This window comes from Physeter macrocephalus, chromosome 5, assembly GCF_002837175.3.
Source record: "Physeter macrocephalus isolate SW-GA chromosome 5, ASM283717v5, whole genome shotgun sequence".
NCBI lineage: Eukaryota > Metazoa > Chordata > Mammalia > Artiodactyla > Physeteridae > Physeter > Physeter macrocephalus.
The window spans coordinates 6,829,159-6,850,179 of NC_041218.1; the positions used below are offsets into that span (position 1 = coordinate 6,829,159).

Sequence of the window (21,021 nt, forward strand, 5' to 3'; positions counted from 1 at the left end):
GAAAAGTGCCTGGAACAAATGCTGGGATGTGATAAGTGCTACGATTCCTATTCTTACAGCCGAATCTGTCTGCCTAACGTCCACCTGTAGGTCACAGCCGGCCACCTCCAGCTACAGAGTGGGCTCTTACACACACCATTCCTGACCTTGAGTGCCTCTTTATCTCCTGGCTAAATATACCAGCTCTTTTAGACATCTGGAAGAGATGGTTTCCAGGCCATTCATCACCTCAGTCAAAAGATAAACTCTTGTATGACAAAGTTCTTATAAAACGGGAAAGGGAATTGACTGTGGCCAGGGGAGGTGGTTCCGTCAGTAGTCTCCCCCTACCCAGGAAAAGCAGAGGAAGAGTGGGGCGGGGGGGGGGAGAGAGAGAGAGTGTGTGTGAGAGTGTGTGTGCGCGCGTGCGCGCACAGAAGAGGGAGGGGGCGAGCATGATGTGCAAACACTCAGGCCACAGACACGGCCTTCAGGTCCTTCTCAGCGCAAACCCGCTCTCCCAGCATGTTTCAGGCTCAGACTCGGGCTTCCAGATCAGATCCCGAACCCTGCTGCCCCCACCTGCGGGCTGTGCTCCCACGCCCCTGAGCATCTGGCAGTCGCGCCGGACAGGAAGACAGGAGGCCGTCCCTGTTCCTCTCCCTCTGACTGTGACCTACCACTCCTCAAGGCCACTCCTGGGCACCCTCTCCATGAAGCTACACAGTGGGAGGACACACTCCAGAACATGAGATCTAAAAGATCCAGCCCCTCATTGTATAGAAGAGGAAACTATGGTACGAGGAGGCCTGAGCATGGGGCCAGCGGGCATACCTGAGCTGGGGTGTCCGTGGGCTCCCTAACTACACGGCCAGATCTGCAGAGGGGGACTGCCCTTGTTCCCACAGCATCCAAACTGCTTGGCTTCTCCCTTTCTCCCAGGAGCTTGTGGGGCATTAATGTCGCCAAGGTCCTGGCACAGTACTGCTCTGCCTGGCCACAGACTGCCCCAGCCACTCTCCCAACACCACCACCCCTTCCCCCGCCCTCAAACCACGGAGCCCAGGGTTGTGAGGCTGGCCCAAGCTCATGAGCCACCACAATTACAGAGCTGGCCCCTGGGCCCCACCCAGCAGAACGTGCAGCAACTCCCCTTTGGTACCATCAGGTTTCCTAGCACCTTCACACAACTCGCCCAAACCGGTCCCAGGCTATGACAGATGGGGCTCTCCCTCCACCTCTCGGACCTACACATCTCCCCTAATGGATAAAACCTGGTACCTTGTTCTATGCCCTCCCCCGGCCCAGAGTCCAGGATCCTACCAAGAATGAAAGTGAACAGATTTACTCATTCTCCTTAGGCCTTCGTGCCCATCGCTCCCAGTATAATTTATCATTAAAAGCCAAGAAGAGAGGGTGATGCTTAACCCAAAGGAACGAGTTTCCAAATGTGGAGAGAGACTCCAAGTATGCGTACACTGCGGGGCGGGGAGAAGGGAGGGGGACGTCCGGGGACCTAGACTTCTCCGCACCCAATTCTGCGCACCAGCACTCTCCCCCCCGCCCGGCCAAAGTTGGCGGGTCCCAGGCTCGCCCCCGCCCTCCAGGCACGCACAGAGCCGCGCGGAGCAGACCCGCCGAGGCGTCCGTCTGTTCTCGCCGGCTGGCGGCGGGGTCCCGGCTCGCGGCGCCGTCCGCGCTAGCCTTACCTGGTGCGCCATCCCGGACTCAGCCTCCGTTCCTGGCTTCCGGCACGGCCGGGGGCACCCGCTCCCCGCCCACAGGCTGCGTCGCGACCCTCGGCGGCGGCGGCGACCTAGGTCGGCGCAGGAGGAAACCGGGCCGGGCGCGCAGGCCGTTGAGGAGGGGCGGGGGTGGGGCGTCGCATCCCAAGAGAGGGGGACCAGCTTCCGCGGCCCTCCGGGCGCAGGCGCGAACTACACTTCCCAGAAGGCACCCCGGCGGCGGCCGGAGGAGGGGCGAGGTGAAGGCAGGGCGAGCCTGGTGGGCGCCCTCTCCCCACTGGTTCAGCCGAGACCCCGAGAAGCTGCCAGGGGGGGCTTGGCGCCGGGATCTGCCGGGTGGTCAGCTTGCGGTGTGCTTGCCCGCGTAAACCCATCCATCCACACATCCATCCATCCATTCTTGCATCCAGTATTTACTGAGCGCACCCTATGTGCCAGGTGGGATGCTCGGATTAAACGGGAACCGCCTCTCCCAGAGGACGCATCCCGTAAACCTACCTTGACTAGGGCCGCCGGGGAGGCGTGGGGGAAGCGGGTCCCGAGAGGTGCGGAGGGGGCTGCAGGCCAGACCGCTCGGCTGGGATAGTGTGTGGGTCAGAGTGGCTGCCTGACCCCAGCACATGCTCAGATCTGTCACCCCCCTCCCGCGCTCACCATAGCGTTGATCCGTGTGCCGCTATATCTGTGTGACTATTTGCTGGTCTATTTTGTTGATTGTGGTAACCCCATAAGTTCCTGACACGTAGTAGGCCCTCAAGTAAATGTGATGAATGAACGAAGTGTGAGCCCACCATTCTCCAGGTCAGAAAGGAAGCAGCGGGGCTGGGGGAGAGTGGCGGACTCCGGGGAGAGGACCCCGGCTGAGCCCAACGAGCCTCATGCCTGGTCTGGAGGACCCCGGTTAGGACAGCTAGGAAGAAGGTGGGCTTCTGGGGCAAACCTGCTCTGGTTGACAGAGGCTTACAGTAGCAGAGGAAGGCGGGGTCCAACGAGGAGGAGGCGCCTGCCGCCCAGAGAGCCCCTCCCCACTCCCCCACCCCGACAGTTCTCTTCCTCTGGACTCTTTGGGAAAAGGGAATGTCTGGCCCAGCAATCCCAGAGTTGTTCTCTGTAGCCTCTCTAGTCTTCCATGGGTCTCCGCTGGCCTTGTTGCTGGTCACCTCCCAGAACTTTGGGATACAATGTTGACAATCTTGGCCTGGCTTCCAGGGAGAGGCCGCGGGAGACCACTCTCAGTCCCTGCCCAGCCCCATACCTGGGCAAAGCCCCCTCCTCCACACCCAAGGAATCACTGACACAGGACCCGTGTCTGTGTAGCCCACTGTCCTGAGGATCTGAAGATATCACAAGGTTTCACGCCATGGAAAAGGACAGTTTAAAATTCAACATCTGATCTCAGGATTCCTAAAGGCCACAGAGCCCCTTGGTAAAGTGCCTTACCTGTGCTTTGGGCCTATGTCCTATCATTTGCTGAGGTCACCTTCCTCCTTATAGGTGTTCCTTCTTCCAGCTCGTGCCAACGTGCCACCCTCAGTCTCAATCCCTAAACTTTAAAATCCGTTAAGGGGTTAGCACGCTTCTTTTGTCTAGCTATCCTTATCGTTCATTTGACCATTTATTTATTATTTATTTATGGCTGTGTGGGTCTTCGTTGCTGCGCGGGGGCTTTCTCTAGTTGCGGGAGCGGCTACTCTTCGTTGCGGTGGGCGGGCTTCTCATTGTGGTGGCCTCTCTTGTTGTGGAGCACGGGCTCTAGGCGCGTGGCTTACCGGCTACAGAGCGCAGGCTCAGTAGTTGTGGCGCACGGGCTTAGTTGCTCCACAGCATGTGGGATCTTCCCAGACCGGGGCACGAACCAGTGTCCCCTGCGTTGGCAGGCGGATTCCTAACCCCTGCGCCACCAGCTAAGCCCCTGACCATTTCTTCATTTGACTCCTTTGCTCACCACAAACAGTGCTTGTTGAGCTCTGTCTTTCCTGTGTCTGGCATTGATTAGGACCCAAATATGTCTTAAGTAAATGGATGATTCCATAACATCCACTGCTCTGATGTCTGTAAGCATCGTGAGGGTAGAGTGAGGGGGCGGGTCACAGAGCCCACGCCACTATAGAGAAGATGGATTAGGGACAGTGGTGTGTTCAGGCTGGCTTGCACCAGAGAGTCACTTGTTAACATGTCTTCCCAACTCCATGATCAGTGATCTTATGTTTGTGGCTTGAGATTGGATACGGCAAGATTATTTACACCATGAAACTGGAAAACACTACAAATCAGTGCTTTGTAGCAACAACCCCAAGAGCTGGTTGTTAAACACTAACCAGCACAGCACTGATTTAGGGCAATGAAAACATGTAGAAACAAGCCTATGTAGAACAAGACCTGTGGGAAGTGAAATTAAAAAGTCAGAGTTGGAGGAACTTATCACTCTGGGGTTGGAGTGCTCGGTGACAGGGTTTTAAGTTACCCTGGACTTTTTCCCAGATTTGAGAAGGCTCGGTATACTGAGGCCCGGGATTAGGGAAAGGAGCAGAACCTAGCAAAACCTTTTGCTAGCTCCAACCAACTAGCAAAAGTGAAGGACAGCAGGGGGCACCTGGATTTGAACCGGGGACCTCTTGATCTGCAGTCAAATGCTCTACCCCTGAGCTATACCCCCTGACATAGGCATAGGCCTTAGTACTACCTTATACCTGTGCAGCCATGTCCAACATTCCTATAAATTTTTGCCACAGATGTTCATCACGCTGGGCCTGCTGAAAGCTGCCAAGCTGGCCTCACTTTAATTTTATTTCCCTGATGCAAAATAAGCAACAGTTTCTGCCTCCCTGTAGCCACCTCCCTGCTCTCTCTGGAAAAGCACTGACACAGATATTTATAGCAGGAAGAGACTTCAGGGTCGCCAGTCTGTGCCCTTCGCAATGGGATCTGCAAGCAGAGATTCAGGATTACTGGTCTGCCCAAGCGCGCACAGATCCTTACAGACAGGCTCAGGACCTGAATCCATCCTCCTGACTTTGGGTTCAGGACCCTGTAATTAAACCAATGACTCTCTCATCTTCCTCTTGTCCCTATCTTCCATCCCTCAGAAAATGTAAAGACTACATAACGGGAGCCTCTGAAGAAATTACTCGGGACCATCAAGGGGACTAGAATGTGGGCTTAGCGGAGCAGAGTGCCATGCAGCTCAAGAGCCACAAGGAAAAGCTAACGGGGACACCAGGATTCGAGCTGGTGCATGGACTGCACCCTTTGGGCCAGTCCTCAGATTTCCTGTGCTTAGGAGTCATCTTGGGAGCTTGTCAAACATGCAGATGCGATCTGGGGTTAGGAGCAAGCTCCTTAGAGAGGGTCAGGAGACCCCACTTTGAGGAACACCTGCCACAGATCTACATCGGCTTCTTCTGCGCCACCTGCAGGAAGACTTAGGTACTGAAACACCCGAGAAGGGGATGGGTTAGGGATTCTATCACTTGCCCCAGGGTCAGCCAGAGCTGGTGGGAAGAGGCAGGATGAAAACCAAGGACCACCATCAGACTACTCATCCTCTGAACTCTGTTCCAGACCCGTGGTTCTTAATTTTAGGGTGCATCAAAATCATCTGGAGGGCTTGTTGAAACAAAGATGACTGGGCTGCCCCCTGAAAGTTTCTGATTAGCAAGTTCTCAGGTAATGCTGATGCAGCTGGTGTGGGGCCACGCTTGGAGAACCACTCACTGCTCTAGATCCACACATCTGTGGCCAGGCCCTTTCACACTCGCAGCCACACCCAGGGCGCCTGTTCACCATGGCTTCTTCTGTGTGTACTCCACCAAAGACGGGTGTCCTGAGACCCTCTCCCTTTCCTCCCAGTGCCTGCCGGGAGCCCCGAGGGTGGTCTTCTTTGTCCTGGGTTAGCCCTCTTCCCCGTTTACCATTTGGGAAGCTAAATCTTAAGAAGCTTCTGCCTCTCTCCCCAATATGGGGAAAACTCGTTCAAGCAAGTCAAGGAGCAGACCCACCTCTTCCATCCAGAGCAGCACAATTTGAGCTGAAGATCCCAGTTTGTCTCAGAAAAATCCATCCCCAGGGGGTTGTGTTATTACTTCTGTATCACAGATGAGGAAAACAGAGGACGAGAGGGTATCTTCGTCCCCACAAAGGAGAGTATCCGGGTTGGAACATGGAAGCCTGGAGCTCTCTAGAGATGCAGCCACGTCCTTGACGTTGGAGGTTTCTTGGAGCTTTTATTCAACTTTCATTTCTTAGGGTCCTACTGTGTGCTGGGCACTGTGGTGGCCTCAGCAGAAGCTGAGGTTTCAGTGCTCTTTGAGGAGAATAAATGGGCACACATGTGTGAAACAAATGTTTCTGAGCGCTTGCCATGAACTGGAAACCGTGCTGGGCTCCGGGGATACCGGGTGAATAATATCAGCTCCGGACAATGTGGGCAGTTCCATTCTTACTGGTAAAATTCCACGCAGCAGTTTCTGATAGTCTCTGATTTTAGAGAAGAACGTTCCTCTAAGAGGATTGTTTTGACATTTTACAACCGCAGTGCCTCGGTGTTATCTGAGCAGATTTTTATCTTCTCCCTCTGAGCTCCTGTTCACTTTCTCGGACATCTTTGTGAGGAAGAGTAGGGAACAAGTAAGGTGGATGTGAATTTGAACCAGTGACCTCTTGACCCGTAGCCAGAAAGCTTTGCCTCTGAGCGACCAGCCCCTGCATGTCAACCTCCCCTGGTGGGTACCTTTTACTCTTGACACCACTTTCAGACCCCAGGGACTGACTGCTGCTTCCGTGTGTCTAAGGAGCAGGCAAGCCTTTTGTACGGGTTGAACTGTGCCCCCCAAAAGATATGCTGAAGCGCTAACCCCGGTACTTGTGAAAGTGACCCATTTAGAAATAGGGCCTTTGCAGATATCATTAGTAATTCGTTAAAAGGAGGTTAGAGTGGATTAGGGTGGGTCCTAATCCGATGACTCGTGTCCTTATAAAAGGAGAAGAGACAGACACACAAAGAGGAAGAGGGCCGTGTGAAGACAGAGGCAGAGATTGGAGTGATGCAGCTACAGGACAAGGAGCCCTGAGGATTGCCGGCTACCTCCAGGAGCTATCATTTTAGCATCCTGGCCAAAGAAATGGGAGTGAATACATGATTCTACATTTCCACACTGACAAATATCGGCTGCTACGAGTGCCTGCATGAGTTTTTGTTTTTTGTTTTTTTTGCCTGCATGAGTTTTTGAAATGAGAGAGAAGATTAAGACATTTCTTCAAAATGCTGAGAAGGCCCATTTCTATGGCCTTGAGGCACAGGTGGAATATCTCAGGTGTACAGATATTTTGAATATCCAGAACCTATCACTCCAGGGCTTTAATACCATGCTTTTCTGTTGTTTGGTTAAGAAGACCTGTCGGGGAACGATAGTTCAATAGTTGCGTTTAGCTTATTCCCCGTGCGTGATGATTTTGTTCATTCACAGTAGAGACAGGAACCAATGGTGTGTTACTAGGCATATGTGAAAACCACATCCAAATGCTACAGAAGAATCTAAGGAAATAACTCCCGAAGCCAGAGTGGACTAGAAATACGCTCACTGCTCTCTCCCATGTTGGCGTACTCAACTCCCAGGTTTAAGGACCATGCACTTGTCAACCTCATATCTGAGTGAGTGCGGAAAGCAGTCTTTAGTGAGAAATTTGAATAACCATAATTATCTGCCAGGATCACCAAACGCTTGCTACTATACCTTATGACCTTTGAGTTATCATGACTTAACAGAAATAAAGAATATGAAATGAAATCACCAGATTTGGAAATCTGACCTATGGTTCAAGCTAGCTGTCATTAAGCCAGATAAAGATAATTTGGTGAAAGCCTGCAGATGGTATCATGCCTCTCTCCATGGAGAAACAACTGTTACTCATCTTAAAATAATATATTTTTCTTTTTTTTTGTTTTGTTTTGCGGTACGCGGGGCTTTCACTGTTGGGGCCTCTCCCGTTGCGGAGCACAGGCTCCGGACGCGCAGGCTTAGCGGCCATGGCTCACGGGCCCAGCCGCTCCGCGGAATGTGGGATCTTCCCTGACCGGGGCGCGAACCCGTGTCCCCTGCGCTGGCAGGCAGACTCTCAACCACTGCACCACCAGGGAAGCTCTTACTTTTTCTTTTGATGAAAACAAATCAATCTATCTTTTTTTAAGAAGCAATATGTGTCTTTTGTGTTAAGAAATCCTTCCCTTCCCTGAGAGTATAAAGATAGTCTCCTATTTTTTTTTTAATGAAAGAAGTGGAAAATTTTATTTGAGCCAAATTTGAGGACTATAACCCAGGGACAGCATCTCAGAAAGTTCCAAGAACTGTTCCTGAAAGTCTCCTATTTTTAATTCAAATAATTAAATTTTTTTTCACATTTAGGTCTTTAATTCATCTGGAATCTACCTTTCTGTGTGGTGAGGGTTTTTAAGTAGTAGTAGTAGTTGTTGTTTTTAATATGGAAAACCAGTTATTTCAGTACCATTTGTTGAACAATTTGGCACTTTCCCCGCTAGTTTGTAATTCCACTTTCGTCATGTGTTGGAGAACCATCGATTTATCATCCAACCAGGAAACCTTTGCGAGAGAAAAGGGATGCTATTCATATTGATGCTGGGACCACAAGCATCAACTGGGACTGTCCCAAGCAAATTAGGACATAGAGTCACCATATTAGGGTTCTCCATAGAAACAGAACCACTAGGATGCATACAGTTATATATAGAAATAGAAAGTGATTTATTATGAGGAATTGGCTCAGTGATTGTGGAGTCTGAGAGGTTCCACCATCTGTCTTCTGCAAGCTGGAGGTCCAGGAAAGCAGGTGGTGTAGTTCCATCCAAGCTTGGAGGCCTGAGAACCAGGATGGCCAACAGTGTAAGGTCTGGTCTGAGTCCAAAGGCCGGAGAAGCAGGAGCACTGAGGTCTGAAGGCAGGAGAAAGTGATGTCCCAGCTCAAGCAGAGAGCAGATTCACCCTTCCTCCACCTTTGTGTTCTGTTCAGCCCCTCCGTGGATTTCACCCTCACCTATAGGTGAGGGTGAGCTTCTTTCTCTGCATGTTGATCCGTCTCTTTGTTTAACGTTTATTCATCCATTTATACAACAAATAGTTCTGAGAGCTCACTAAGCGCCGGACACACAGAAGAAAGCAGATGAAGGGTCCGCCTTCCTGGAGCTTCCATCACGATGAGGGTGACAGATAATTAGCAAAAATCTATATTGCTGTAATGCAGGTCATAATAGGAACTGTGAGAAAAACAAAAACAGAGCAAAGGGCTGAAAAATGATGGGGTGCGATTTAAACAAAGCGGCCAGAGGAGGCCTTGCTGCTGAGCGGACTCTGGACGGAGCAGGGAGTGATGGGAAGGGGCCCCGGCCTGTGTCCAGGGAAAGGTGCCAGGCTCCAAAGTGGAGCCTGTTTGATGCTTTGGCGGAACAGCAAAGACCAGTATGGCTGGGGCAAGTGCTGAGAACAAGAAAGGAAGGGCTTGCGGGGAGAAGCAGCCGGGGCCAGCTCCTGTGGGTTCCAAGGAGGATGGACTTGGGATTTCATTCCAAGCAGAGCAGGGAGCTACTGAACCAAGCGGGACACAGAATCTGACTCACGTTTGAAAAGATCACGTTGGTGCCCCGCGGAAGTAGATGGGCGGGGAGACCTGTCAGGAGAGTGTGACAGTGGGTTTGGTGGGGGACAGACAGTAGGGCCTTGACCGCAAGTCCTGATGGTGTGCGGCCAGATGGGCTCAGACGCTGATACATCCTACCGAAGAGCCGGCATGACTTGCCGTGGGCTTTGGATGCCAAAGGGATGAATTGACAGTGGCTGGCAGGTGTCTGGCAGAGTCGCTGGGAGAATCGTGCCTTTACTTAGTTGGGCAACACAGTTGAGGGGCGGGGAGCAGGTTAAGGGTGAGAACTAATAATTCCCTCTTGCCCATGTTTGGTTTGAGAAGCCTACAGGACCTCTAAATGAAGATCTCAAGTAGCAGACCCTAGCTCAGGAGAGATGGTACCACAGGGGAGTCATCCTTCAGCTTTCATTCTCTTGTTTCTCCCCGGGTTCATCTCCCTTCTTTCTCCTTCTTAATGGAGTGAGGCTCTGCCCCAATAAATACTCTTGGTTTTGCACATCTGAAATGTCTTTATTTTGTCCTCTTGCTTGAATGTTAGTTTACCTGGGTTCAGAATTCTAGACTGGAAGTTATTTTTCTTCCTACCTAAAAAATATTTATTTTATAATGTTATAAAATGTCAGGAAAGACAACTTTACTCTTCAATTGCGCTTCTCACCAAAGCATCAAATTTTTAAAAAATTTTGAAACATATGGTTCATTTGTATAAAAGAATATGTTTATCAGTGCTTAATACTTTGGATTATAATTCTTAGCTACAACGTATTTTTTAAGTAACACACAAATAGTAAGGGAAGAGAGTACATGATTTAGAAACAGTGAGAAAATATACATTTGGAACGATCCTTAGTAATTATGGATATCCTGGGTTTAATTCTGAATATTTATGTTTTTTAAAACCCTGTACAGCTGTATACCTGAAACTAACACATTGTAAATCAAGTCTACTCCAATAAAAAAATTTTTTTAAAAACCTATACATTTAACAGTGCAAACAGTACATTTGAGGCTGCAGAGATTGGAGATATGGTTTGAGTTTTTTACGTCCTTGGGGGAAAAAATGCGTTTTTTCCCTGCTAAAATATTGGGTTGTCCAAAACATTCGTTTGTAACATCTTACGGAAAAACCTGAACGAACGTTTTGGCGAACCCAATACATATCTGTCAGAGCTATTTAATTTTACTTTATTTTGTCTCTATTTTCACTTATACAATTTTTAGAAATAACATTTTCCTAATTATAATAAAAATGTATAAATCCACAGGACAAAAAGCAGATGGATGAGGGATAATTAGTTTCACACAGAAGAAAAAAGAAAACAAACAAACAGCTGACATTCAGTCTGTAGAGGAATCATCCAATAAGAAGTAAGCACTTTTGTGGGAAATGAAGAGGAGGCTGGTGACCAGAGGGCGTCGCTGAGGGATGCAGTTCTGCAGGTTCTCACCAGCTCGCTGAGAATGGCTGATAATTGCAGTGTACAGCATACCTGGGTATTGAGACATACTGAAATAATGCAAGTTAAGAAGCTGGAATCCGTGGGGGGGGTATAGCTCAGGGGTAGAGCATTTGACTGCAGATCAAGAGGTCCCCGGTTCAAATCCGGGTGCCCCCTGTCGGTTTTCTTTCCATCCTGAACCCACACAGGTGGTCACTGTAAACCTCCTCAGTACCGACACCCACCCCTTGTTAGGTAGCTCTCTAAATTTGGCTACTTTCCTCTAGAGGGGGTTAGCAGACAGGACAGGAGAGGGGAGAAAAAGGTAGGAAAGGTCATCTTCTGACTCAGGAAATGGTTGGAAGTTTTCCTCATCCACAATTAGAGGTTTTGTCTTGACCCGAGGAGAAACCAGAATTAGAGGTTTTGCCTTGACCCGAGGAGAAACGTGTGTGCTACGTCAGTTCTCCCATTTACTATTTCCTTTTTCAGGTGAGTTAATAGGCAGGAAGGTCCAGGGAGCCGACTGAATTAGCAGCTGTGCCCCAGAGACTGAGGAGGGGTCTGGATACCTTTATTTTAAAAACAACACATACTCTACTCTTCCTCCCACCTCTTCCTGCCCTGCAAGCACTAGCCAATTGGACAGACACGTTTGGGGGAAGACGATACTGGATGATTCTCAGGGGCATTTTGCCTAAACGTGTATGATTATCAAAGCCGGTGCCCTTTGCAGGGGCCTGAGAAGCTGCCAGGTGGGCAAGGAGGGAGAGGGTGGGAAGGAGACCTGGTGGGAAAGGTGTTCATCTGCCATGGGGCAGACCCCCGGCTTCATGGAAGGCCACGAATACCCAGGTGGCTGGCTGAGTTACAGATCCAGATAGCATTATGGGTGGAAAGATGCTTTTTAGATAATAACAGCTCATGGGTAGATCATTTAAACATGGATCATGAAGCCTCTGATTCATAATCCAGGTAGCCCTAATTGCTATCACTTTAAAAACAATTAATAGACATTGTTTTTTAGAGCAGTTTTACGTTTACAGAAAAATTGAGCAGAAAGTATAGAGTTCCCCTCTACCCCTCACCTCAGCTGCCGCCTCCCAGTTGCCCCATCATTAACATTTTACAATAGTGTGACATTTGATAAAAATGGTGAATGAATATTGATACATTATTATTAACCGAAGTCCATGGTTTACATTAAGGTTCATGCTTTGTGTTGTACAGTTTTGTAGAGTTCTGTGGGGTTTTGGCAAATGCATAACGTCATGTACCCACAATTGCAATATCACACAGAATAGTTTCCCTGCCCTAAAAACTCCCCCTGCTGTACTTATTAAGCCCTCTCTCCCTCCCCACAAGTCCCTGGCAACCACTGATCTGTTTGCTGTCTTCACAGTTTTGCCTTTTCCAGAATGTCATATAGTCGGAAGTATACAATATGTAGCCTTTTCAGACTGGCCTCTTTCACTTAGCAGTATGCATGTAATGTTCCTCCACGTCTTCTCGTGGACTGATAGCTCATTTCTTTTTATCGCTGAGTAATATTCCACTGTGTGGACCTGGGCGACTGGAGGTCTGCGGAGGGAAGAGGCCCACGCTGGGCTTGAGCCCTCCCGCCCTGGCGCAGAGGGAAAGAGAGGTCTCTGACCACACACCAGGGCCCCTTGGTCCCAGGGTTGTGGGCCCCCAAATAATAGCCTTTATGCCTCATCTCAGCTTCCCGGGTTGCGCTCCCGAAGGATTCAGGGCTGCCGCCTCTGGGGCGCTATCTCCCCTGGGTTCATCGCAGCCCCTAGGACCCAGCCTCAGGTGGGGACCAGACCCGGGAGAGCGGAGGAGAGCGGAGTGCGCGATGGAGGGGTTCAGTGAAAGAAGGAGGCTGGGGCTGGGGAGGATGGGGCAGAGCTGGGGAGCGGGGCGAGGAGGGAAGGAAGGAAGGATGGCGGGGCAGGGGTCCCAGCCCTAGAAGCCCTAGTTCTCAAGGCTGGTGCCTCCCTACCCGCGGCCTGCAGTTCTGGTTGCAGCTAGAGTGGAAATGCTCTTATTAGACAAGGAGGGGCCTCTAGGGGCTGGAAAGGTGAACTCGTGGCCCGAGAATGGTCTCCAGTCAGTTTGTGGTGGGTGTGTCCGTTTCAGAGGAGTGAATCCAATTTATGGTAGTTACGGAACGCTTGGGTGTGGTAACACGTGAAATAAGATAAGGAGGAATTATTACCGAGGAAGCGAGTGTGGCTCAGGGCTGGAGCGTTTGCCTGCAGACCAGGAGGTCCGCGGTTCGAGTCCGGCTGCCCCCTCGTGGCTCGCTTTATTGCCAACTACACGTAAACGGCTTCGCTGATAGCACATCCTACTTCATAACGTGTCCTCCGTAGCCCTCGCCACCACTTTTCCCCAGACTGTGTTGTTTTTTCAGATGTCTTCTCTGCTCTGTCACAGTGAAGTGTGGAAGGTTGACCTATGGACTGTAATTCACCTCTCTCTGTTTCTGTGCCTTCTGCTTTGTGACTTTTCTGTTTCTCCTCCAGAAGCCGGTGTGCTCTGCATCCCTTTGCTCTGGGCTCGGCAGAGTGTCTCAGTCTAGGCCAGTCAGGAGACAGGAATTACACAGTAATTTAAACAAGGGAAATTTATTATAAAGAATCATTGCGCTATGAAAATAGGATAACTCTTAAGGTGCAAAGAAAACTCTAAAGGTACCCTTGAGGTGAGGGGTCCAAGCAAGGGCAAATTTGGAAGGGGAACCCCTCCCCGAAGCTAGGATCCAGACCTCATGGAGGAAGGTGGGGTCGCGGCCCACTCACCAGGTTGCCCCAGCCAGACCCGTTCACGGTTGCCAGGCAAGCAGGAGGCAGCCTTTGGGGACTCAGGTAAGCCACGTGGAAGCGTGAGCCCTGGAGCGTGCAGCGTCTGCGCCTGGAGGATGTAGCAACCAGACCTCTGGGCAGAGGCAAGCCGAGGCTGGCGGGCAGGTACACAGAGGGGGTTGGGGGCCTGGGAGTGGGGTTGGGGGTGGGGTATGGAGGTGGTCACCAGCCCAGCGAGGTCACCAAGGGATTTCATTCTCTAGCATGTGCCTGGGGCAGGGCACACCAGGTGTCCTTACACACCTGCACCACCGCCCAACCTGCAGCAGGAGCCAGAGCGAGAAGACCCCTTTCTCCTGCAGTGTCCCTCCTGCGCCCTCTACTGACAACGGTTAACATTGTGCTCACTTAAAGGAGAAATGCTTAAAGAATCCAGTCCATTATCCCACAGCAGGTACAGAAGGGTGAATTTGGAGCTGCCAGTCAATAAATTGATAACTGGCACGCCGTGTGACGTGTTTTGGCCAACAGGATGTTGGTAGATATGATACAAGCAGGGCCTTGAGATCTACTTGCAAGGTTGGGTTTGCCCTCTGGGACTTCCACCCTTACCCTGAGATGTGCTTGCTCTGTACGGTTCTCTCCTTCGGCCTGGGCCCCCAACATGTATACACAAGGCCCAGCCCTGAGCCCAATTCACTGAGGTAGCTGAGGCCAACTAGACCCACAGCTTGAAGCCCACCCACCCGGCCAAGCCCAGCCTAGACCAGCCGATTCAAATTCAACCTGCAAACCCATGGGTGTGACAAGAAATGCTGATCATTGTGTGTTACTGGTCGCGGGGTGGCTTGTTATGCAACATTATCGTGAATAAGACTGGCAAATACTGAAATCGGTATCTAGGAGGCGGCTCTGGCTGTAGCCAAAGGTAGAAGGGAGCACGGCAGTTTATTTTGCATACCCAGTTTCTGTGACTGTGTGCTTCCTATTTTGTTCAGTCTTTGAATGTAAATGTTTATTGCGGTAAGTCTGTTCCTGTACTGTCACTGGATTTGGCATATGTGAAGGGTGGATAACTTGTCTCTTAAGTTCATATATTTCCACATCAAGAGATCTTATGTAGATCTCACCTGGATCTTATGTAGATCCTGGACTTTGTCTGATTGCCTGAGGCTCTGGGGACTTGGGATAAAGCTGAGTATATTTTGCACGTGGGAGAGATGTAAATAATTATGACCGAGAGGGCAGACCATGGTAGATTAAATAGTTAGCCCCAGTGCTTCACTTATTCTATCTGTGCCCTTTGCCACAAGACTTTTCAGATCCTCCCATTAGAAGTGGGATACATTTCCCTGCCTTTGATTTACGGCTTGGTCCCGTGACTGGCTTTGACTGATGGGATGTTAGCTCACGTGACACAAGCAGAGGCTTGCAACCTGCTTGCATTGTTGGGCTTGCCTTTTTGAGTTTCTGCCATTGCCCTGAAAAAAAGCTTCCCCTGCTAGCTGCTGCTCCTCCAACTGGGACTCCAGAATGAACAGACAGAAACCAAGCACAGACGGACCCACAGCTTGAAGCAGGGCCACCAGGTAAAGCCCAGCCTAGATCCACTCTTTGGTATCCATGCTGCTGCCCTATGAACATGAAAACACATGCTTATTGTTGCATGAATCAGAATCTTGGGATGATTTGTTTTGAAGCATTACTGTGGGAATACCTGACTAATACAGCTATGATTCTTACAGTCTTTTCCCCTTACCCCCTGCACTGCTCACCAGGATCTGAGTGAGGGGAGAGGATGAGACTTCAGTTTTTGAAGGAATTCAGTTTGTGGCTACAGGGTAGAAAAGTGCCGATTAGACAAGTGAGGGGTCTCCGGGGAATGGAAAGATGAACTCATGGCCAGAAGTCAGTCTCTAGTCAGTTTGTGGTGGGTCTGCCAGTTTCCACAGGCTGACTGGGAATGAACAGGTTACAGCACGCTACACACAGGTGAAATAAGCCAAGGAGGACCTTCAGTCAGGTGTGGGGCTATAGCACAGGGGGAGAGTGTTTGACCGCAGATTAAGAGGCCCTGGGTTCAAAACCGCGCGTGCCCTGTGGATGGCTTCTTTAATTGCCAGATACAGATAAATGACCCTTCCTATTTAACGTTTTCCTTACTGTGAGTCACCGTCGTCACCACTCTTCTGTGGTCTTTGTCAGCTTTCTCAGGTCGCTTGCATTCTCTGGCACAGATCATGGTTCTGTCTTTAATGATCTGCGTGTATTTCAGTTCTTAATGAGTTCCTCTTCTTTCAAGTTTACGTCATGGAGGACACTGAATCAGAAGTTACCCAGCCTGACTGCACCGGAATTACTTAGGGAACCTTATTAAAAATAGAGATTGGGCTTCCCTGGTGGCGCAGTGGTTGCGCGTCCGCCTGCCGATGCAGGGGAACCGGGTTCGCGCCCCGGTCTGGGAGGATCCCACCTGCCGCGGAGCGGCTGGGCCCGTGAGCCATGGCCGCTGGGCCTGCGCGTCCGGAGCCTGTGCTCCGCGACGGGAGAGGCCACGGCAGAGGGAGACCCGCGTACCGCAAAAAAAAAAAAAAAAAAAAAAAAAAATTAGCAGGGGGAAGGGGCAATATAGGAGTAGGGGATTAAGAGGTACAAACTATTAGGTTATAAGGTAAGCTACAGAGATATATTGTGCAACACAAGGAATATAGCCAATATTTTATAATAACTATAAATGGAATATAACCTTTAAAAAATGTGAATCACTACATTGTACACCTGTAACTTATATAATATTGTACAGCAACTATACTTCAATAAAAATTTTAAAAATTTAAAAAATATAGATTAGTCCCAGAAATTCTGACTTAGCAGAACTGATGAGGGGCATGTGAACTTTGTTTTGGGGAAGCACACTCCCCTGCTAACCTTGATCCTAAAATCCAGTGATTCTAAGTGGCTGGAAAGTTATTTTGGAACTTACAACACTGTATAATTCTAAACAACGTCTGGTGGCAAACAGCAATGATTTTCAAGCTAGTGTCTTCAGCCCAAGACTGAGGAAAGGTAGGATGCAGGGCTGTAGGCATAGACCATAGCCAGGTGTGCAGAGGTGGGAGAATGTGGGAAAGGTGAGGACAGCACGGGCATGGTAGAGTGGTAACAGGTTGTAGTGGCACAATACTGCCAGGTGTGGTGACAGCCCATAAGTAGTAACTCAGCTCCCTGCATCGATGTTCAGAATTGGAACAAGCTTATAGACACCACTGGTTGTTTCTGAGTAAAGCATTTGGTTGATGATTCAGAGGTCCCTCATTTCGATTCAGATGCATTGTTTTCTTTTTCTTTTTACCCCAAACTTCCAACCCTTTTTCCATGTTTTGAGGATTCTTGATTGTGTGAGCCCTGGTGGAAGAAATGGCCCTGCTTACAGCTGCAGAAGCCAAAGTTAAAGTCTATTTTCTCCCTCTGTCCCCCTGGCACTTCTGACTCACATTATATTTACTCGTAGACTGAGTGACACAAAGCCCAGGGTTGGCAGAGGTCAGGCATCACCCAGCAGCGCCCTAACCAGTGTGACTTGCCCGACAGACTGGCTGGGTTCCCTTGGACCATCCCTGCTTCATGAACCCGCATCTCCAACCTTCCTTCAGTGACGCGAGCTCCCCAACACCAGACAATGCTTGTCCTGCCAGTTTCTATTTCTGTAACAATGTGCTTAGGCTGATACAATAAATGGAGTGAGTTGCAGGCAAAAAACCTTAAAGAAAATGGGGCAGATGTAGGATTGGTTTTCTGTCCTACTTGGGACCGAAGAAAGTGGAAATCCAGTTGATTCTTCAGGGCTGAGAATCTGGGAGCCCAAGGCTCTCAGTGGTAAAGTAGCTGCGTAATTGATCACACAGATGCAATTGGCCATCTGGATTCGAGGCTGGTTATTCATCTGGTAGGCATTTAATGGCTGTTTATGACTGGCGTCCATTCGGATTGGTCAGTGTCTGTGGTCATAGTTAAAGATTTTGAGTATCACCTCTTCTTGGACAAAACTTTCAGAGACCAACTGTTGTTCTAGAACAGTAGGAAGGGCCGAGTCTGATGGCTTTGGGAAGCTCAGAGACATACAATGGAAAGCTCAAATGTCTGCATCCTCTTCTCCTGACTGAGGTGGAAATGGACAGACTTCCCAAAGACTGCACTAGAAAACTCAGCTCGTGGGACTTCCCTGGTGGTGCAGTGGTTAAGAATCTGCCTGCCAATGCAGGGAACACGGGTTTGAGCCCAGATCCGGGAAGAACACACATGGCGCGGAGCAACTAAGCCCATGCGCTGCAACTACTGAAGCCTGCGCGCCTAGAGCCCGTGCTCCACAATGAGAGAAGTCACTGCCATGAGAAGCCCGCGAACTGCAACGAAGAGTAGCCCCCGCTCGCCACAACTAGAGAAAGGCCGCGCGCAGCAACAAAGACCCAACACAGCCAAAAAAAAAAAACCTCAGCTCGTGCTGCTGAATGACTGAGATTGCTGAAAAACGAAGGCAAAATCGCCGAATTACAATACTAGTTGGGTTCACAGTTTACCCCATTTCTCCTATCAATGGCCACTTCAGTGATAGCCACTCCAGCAAAGTGTCAGAGACTGTCAGGACACCTCCTCAAACTTGAGAGACTAGTTGCTACATCTTGCCCTCACCTTAGATTTTATTGGGAGTGTTTCCTGTTACTCAGGAAATGGTGCCAAGGATGATAAAATACTTAGACGCTAAGGGTCTCCCTGCATGGTTGTGTAGAACTAGTGGTTACTAGCTGCCAAATTCTACATATATGTACATATGTTTTCATATTTGTAGATAATCCCCAAAGCTTTTTAAAAAGTATTTAACTCACGAACGCATGCTCGTGCACGCACACACGCGCACACACACACACACACACACACACACAACTTTGACATCTCATTTGAATGTCTGTGATGGCCTAGCTTTTTTGTATCTTAATTTTTTAAAGGTTTTTGGCTGCGCCGCAGAGGCATGAGCCTCAGTATTTATTTTTAATTTATTTTTTTAAATTTAAAAAAATGTTGGGGGCACGCTGCACAGGCATGCGGGATACGCACAACCGGGGATCAAACTCACACCCCCCACAGTGGAAGCATGGAGTCCTAACCACTGGACAGCCAGGGAAGTCCCTAGGCTTTCTATTTCTTATCCAATAATAAACTGAGCTTTGTAATAAGAGAAACAGCCTTGGTACTGAGTTCAAAGGGATATTTGGCAGAAGCAAAATGTAAAGACTAGGAAAGTACTGAACTCCCAATTTGTCTATTCCCTCATATGTCCAATTGCGACAATATAAAACTCTTAGACGAGAACATAGGCAAAACATTCTCTGACATAAATCATACCAATGTTTTCTTAGGTCAGTTTCCCAAGGCAATAGAAATAAAAGCAAAAAATAAACAAATGGGACCTAACGAAACTTAAAAGCTTTTGTATAGCAAAGGAAACTGTAAACAAAATGAAAAAACAACCTATGGATGGGAGAAAATATTTGCAAATGATGCAACCAACAAGAGCTTAATTTCCAAAACATACAAACAGCTCATACAACTCAGTAACAAAAAACCAAACAACCCAATTGAAAAATGGGCAGAAGGTCTAACTAGCCATTTCTCCAAAGAAGACATACAGATGGCCAACAGGCACAGGAAAAGCTGCTCAACATCGCTAATTATTAGAGAAAGGCAAATCAGCACTACAGTGAGGTACCACCTCACACCAGTCAGAATGGCCATCATTACGAAGTCCACAAATAACAAATGCTGGAGAGACTGTGGAGAAATGGGAACCCTCCTACTTACACTGTTGCTGGGAAGGTAAATTGGTGCAGCCACTATGGAGAACAGTATGGAGGTTCCTCAAAAAACTCAAAATAGAGTCGCCACATGATCCAGCAATCACACTCCTGGGCATATATCCAGAGAAAACTGTAATTTGGAAAGATACAGGCACCCCAGTGTTCATTGCAGCGCTACTTAAAATAGCCAAATCATGGATGCAACCTAATGTCCATCAACAGGTGAATGGATAAAGAAGATGTGGTACCTATCTATATACAATGGAATACTACTCAGCCTTAGAAAAAGAATGAAATAATGCCATTTGCAGCAACATGGATGGACCTAGAGATTATCATACTAAGTGAAGTAAGTCAGAAAGAGAAAAACAAATACCATATCATGTCACTTATATGTGGAATCTAAAATACGACACAAATGAACTTATCTACAAAACAGAAACAGATTCACAGACACAGAACAGACTTGCAACTGCCAAGGGGGATGGGGTAGGGGGGTGGATTGGGAGTTTGGGATTAGTAGATGCAAACTATTATATAGAGAATGGATGAACAACTGTATAGCACAGGGAACTATATTCAAGATCCTGTGATAAACCATAATGGAAAAGAATATGAAAAAGAATATATGTATAACTGAGTCACTTCCCTGTACAGTAAAAATTAACACAACATTGTAAATCAACTACACTTGAATAAAATAAATTTTTAAAATAAAAATAAATAAATAAATAAAATCTCTGATTTTCAAACATGTTTGAATGAAGGTTTAATCCAATCCTATATTCGAAATGGTTTGAATGATTATTTGCAGCATAGACCAGATGACTTTCCAGATTTTTCCAAATATCCTTTCAGATAATATGTAAAAAATGATGTGGGCTTTTAAAAAATGATGTGGGTTTTTGCTTACAAAAACATATTTTCTGCAAAAGTTACTGACAAAGTGGGGCTTTTCTCAATTTGATTTATATACTTGATTTCTTTTGGCGGTAATGTTTTTATTATGGATTTTCATTATTGTCACAAGTTGGTTATGTCCATAATAACATCCTTTCTACCCTTCACGTTCTCCTTTACAGTCCCAGTCTTTCATTAAGTATAAATTCCCAAGGCCACAGCTTCGATACTTTCCCAGTAGCACTTTTTAGAACAAATCTTCTATGCCTGGCTTTTTTGGCAACAAACCCTGGGTGTCATGAGAAGACAGAGCTGGGTGTATGGCTGCTGTCTCCTTTCTCTTCACATCCCAGGGACCCTTCTTTTGCTCCAAAAAGATGACCAGCTCTGGCTTAGAGACAATGAGAACCAAGGAGACCAGGTTCCTACAGTTCTCTAACATCACATCCCTGTACAATCTCCACTGAGTGAGGTCGAGGCATTCTCATGTTCCTGAGATAATTTTAAGGTCACATGTCTGAATGTCAACAGTCCCTGAGAACCTGCCATTTCCTCCTTTTCCTCCTCCTGCTATGGGTTGTTTTCTCAGGCAATACTGTGTTGAGAAATCATACCTGCATCTTGAGAATAGGCCTTCAAAGAT

General features: G+C 48.4%; 1 protein-coding gene, 2 non-coding genes and 1 pseudogene across 7 annotated transcripts in view; 1 reads left to right on the forward strand and 3 right to left on the reverse strand.

Moving 5' to 3' along the window:
* The window catches only part of KRBA1 (KRAB-A domain containing 1), a 29,907-nt gene extending 28,096 nt beyond the window's left edge, over positions 1 to 1,811 (reverse strand). For all 5 annotated transcript variants that reach the window (XM_055084748.1, XM_028489597.2, XM_055084749.1 and 2 more), the window contains exon 1: positions 1,689 to 1,811. In XM_055084748.1, coding sequence (XP_054940723.1) covers positions 1,689 to 1,700 — 12 coding nt within the window. In that variant the 5' untranslated portion in view covers positions 1,701 to 1,811. The remainder of the gene's footprint in view (positions 1 to 1,688) is intronic.
* LOC129392120 (zinc finger protein 582-like) lies at positions 1,708 to 20,820 on the reverse strand (annotated as a pseudogene).
* Positions 4,309 to 4,380, reverse strand: TRNAC-GCA (transfer RNA cysteine (anticodon GCA)). Its single transcript has one exon. It is a non-coding gene; the product is annotated as a tRNA-Cys (tRNA).
* Positions 10,922 to 10,993, forward strand: TRNAC-GCA (transfer RNA cysteine (anticodon GCA)). Its single transcript has one exon. It is a non-coding gene; the product is annotated as a tRNA-Cys (tRNA).
* Positions 20,821 to 21,021: the final 201 nt, after the last annotated feature.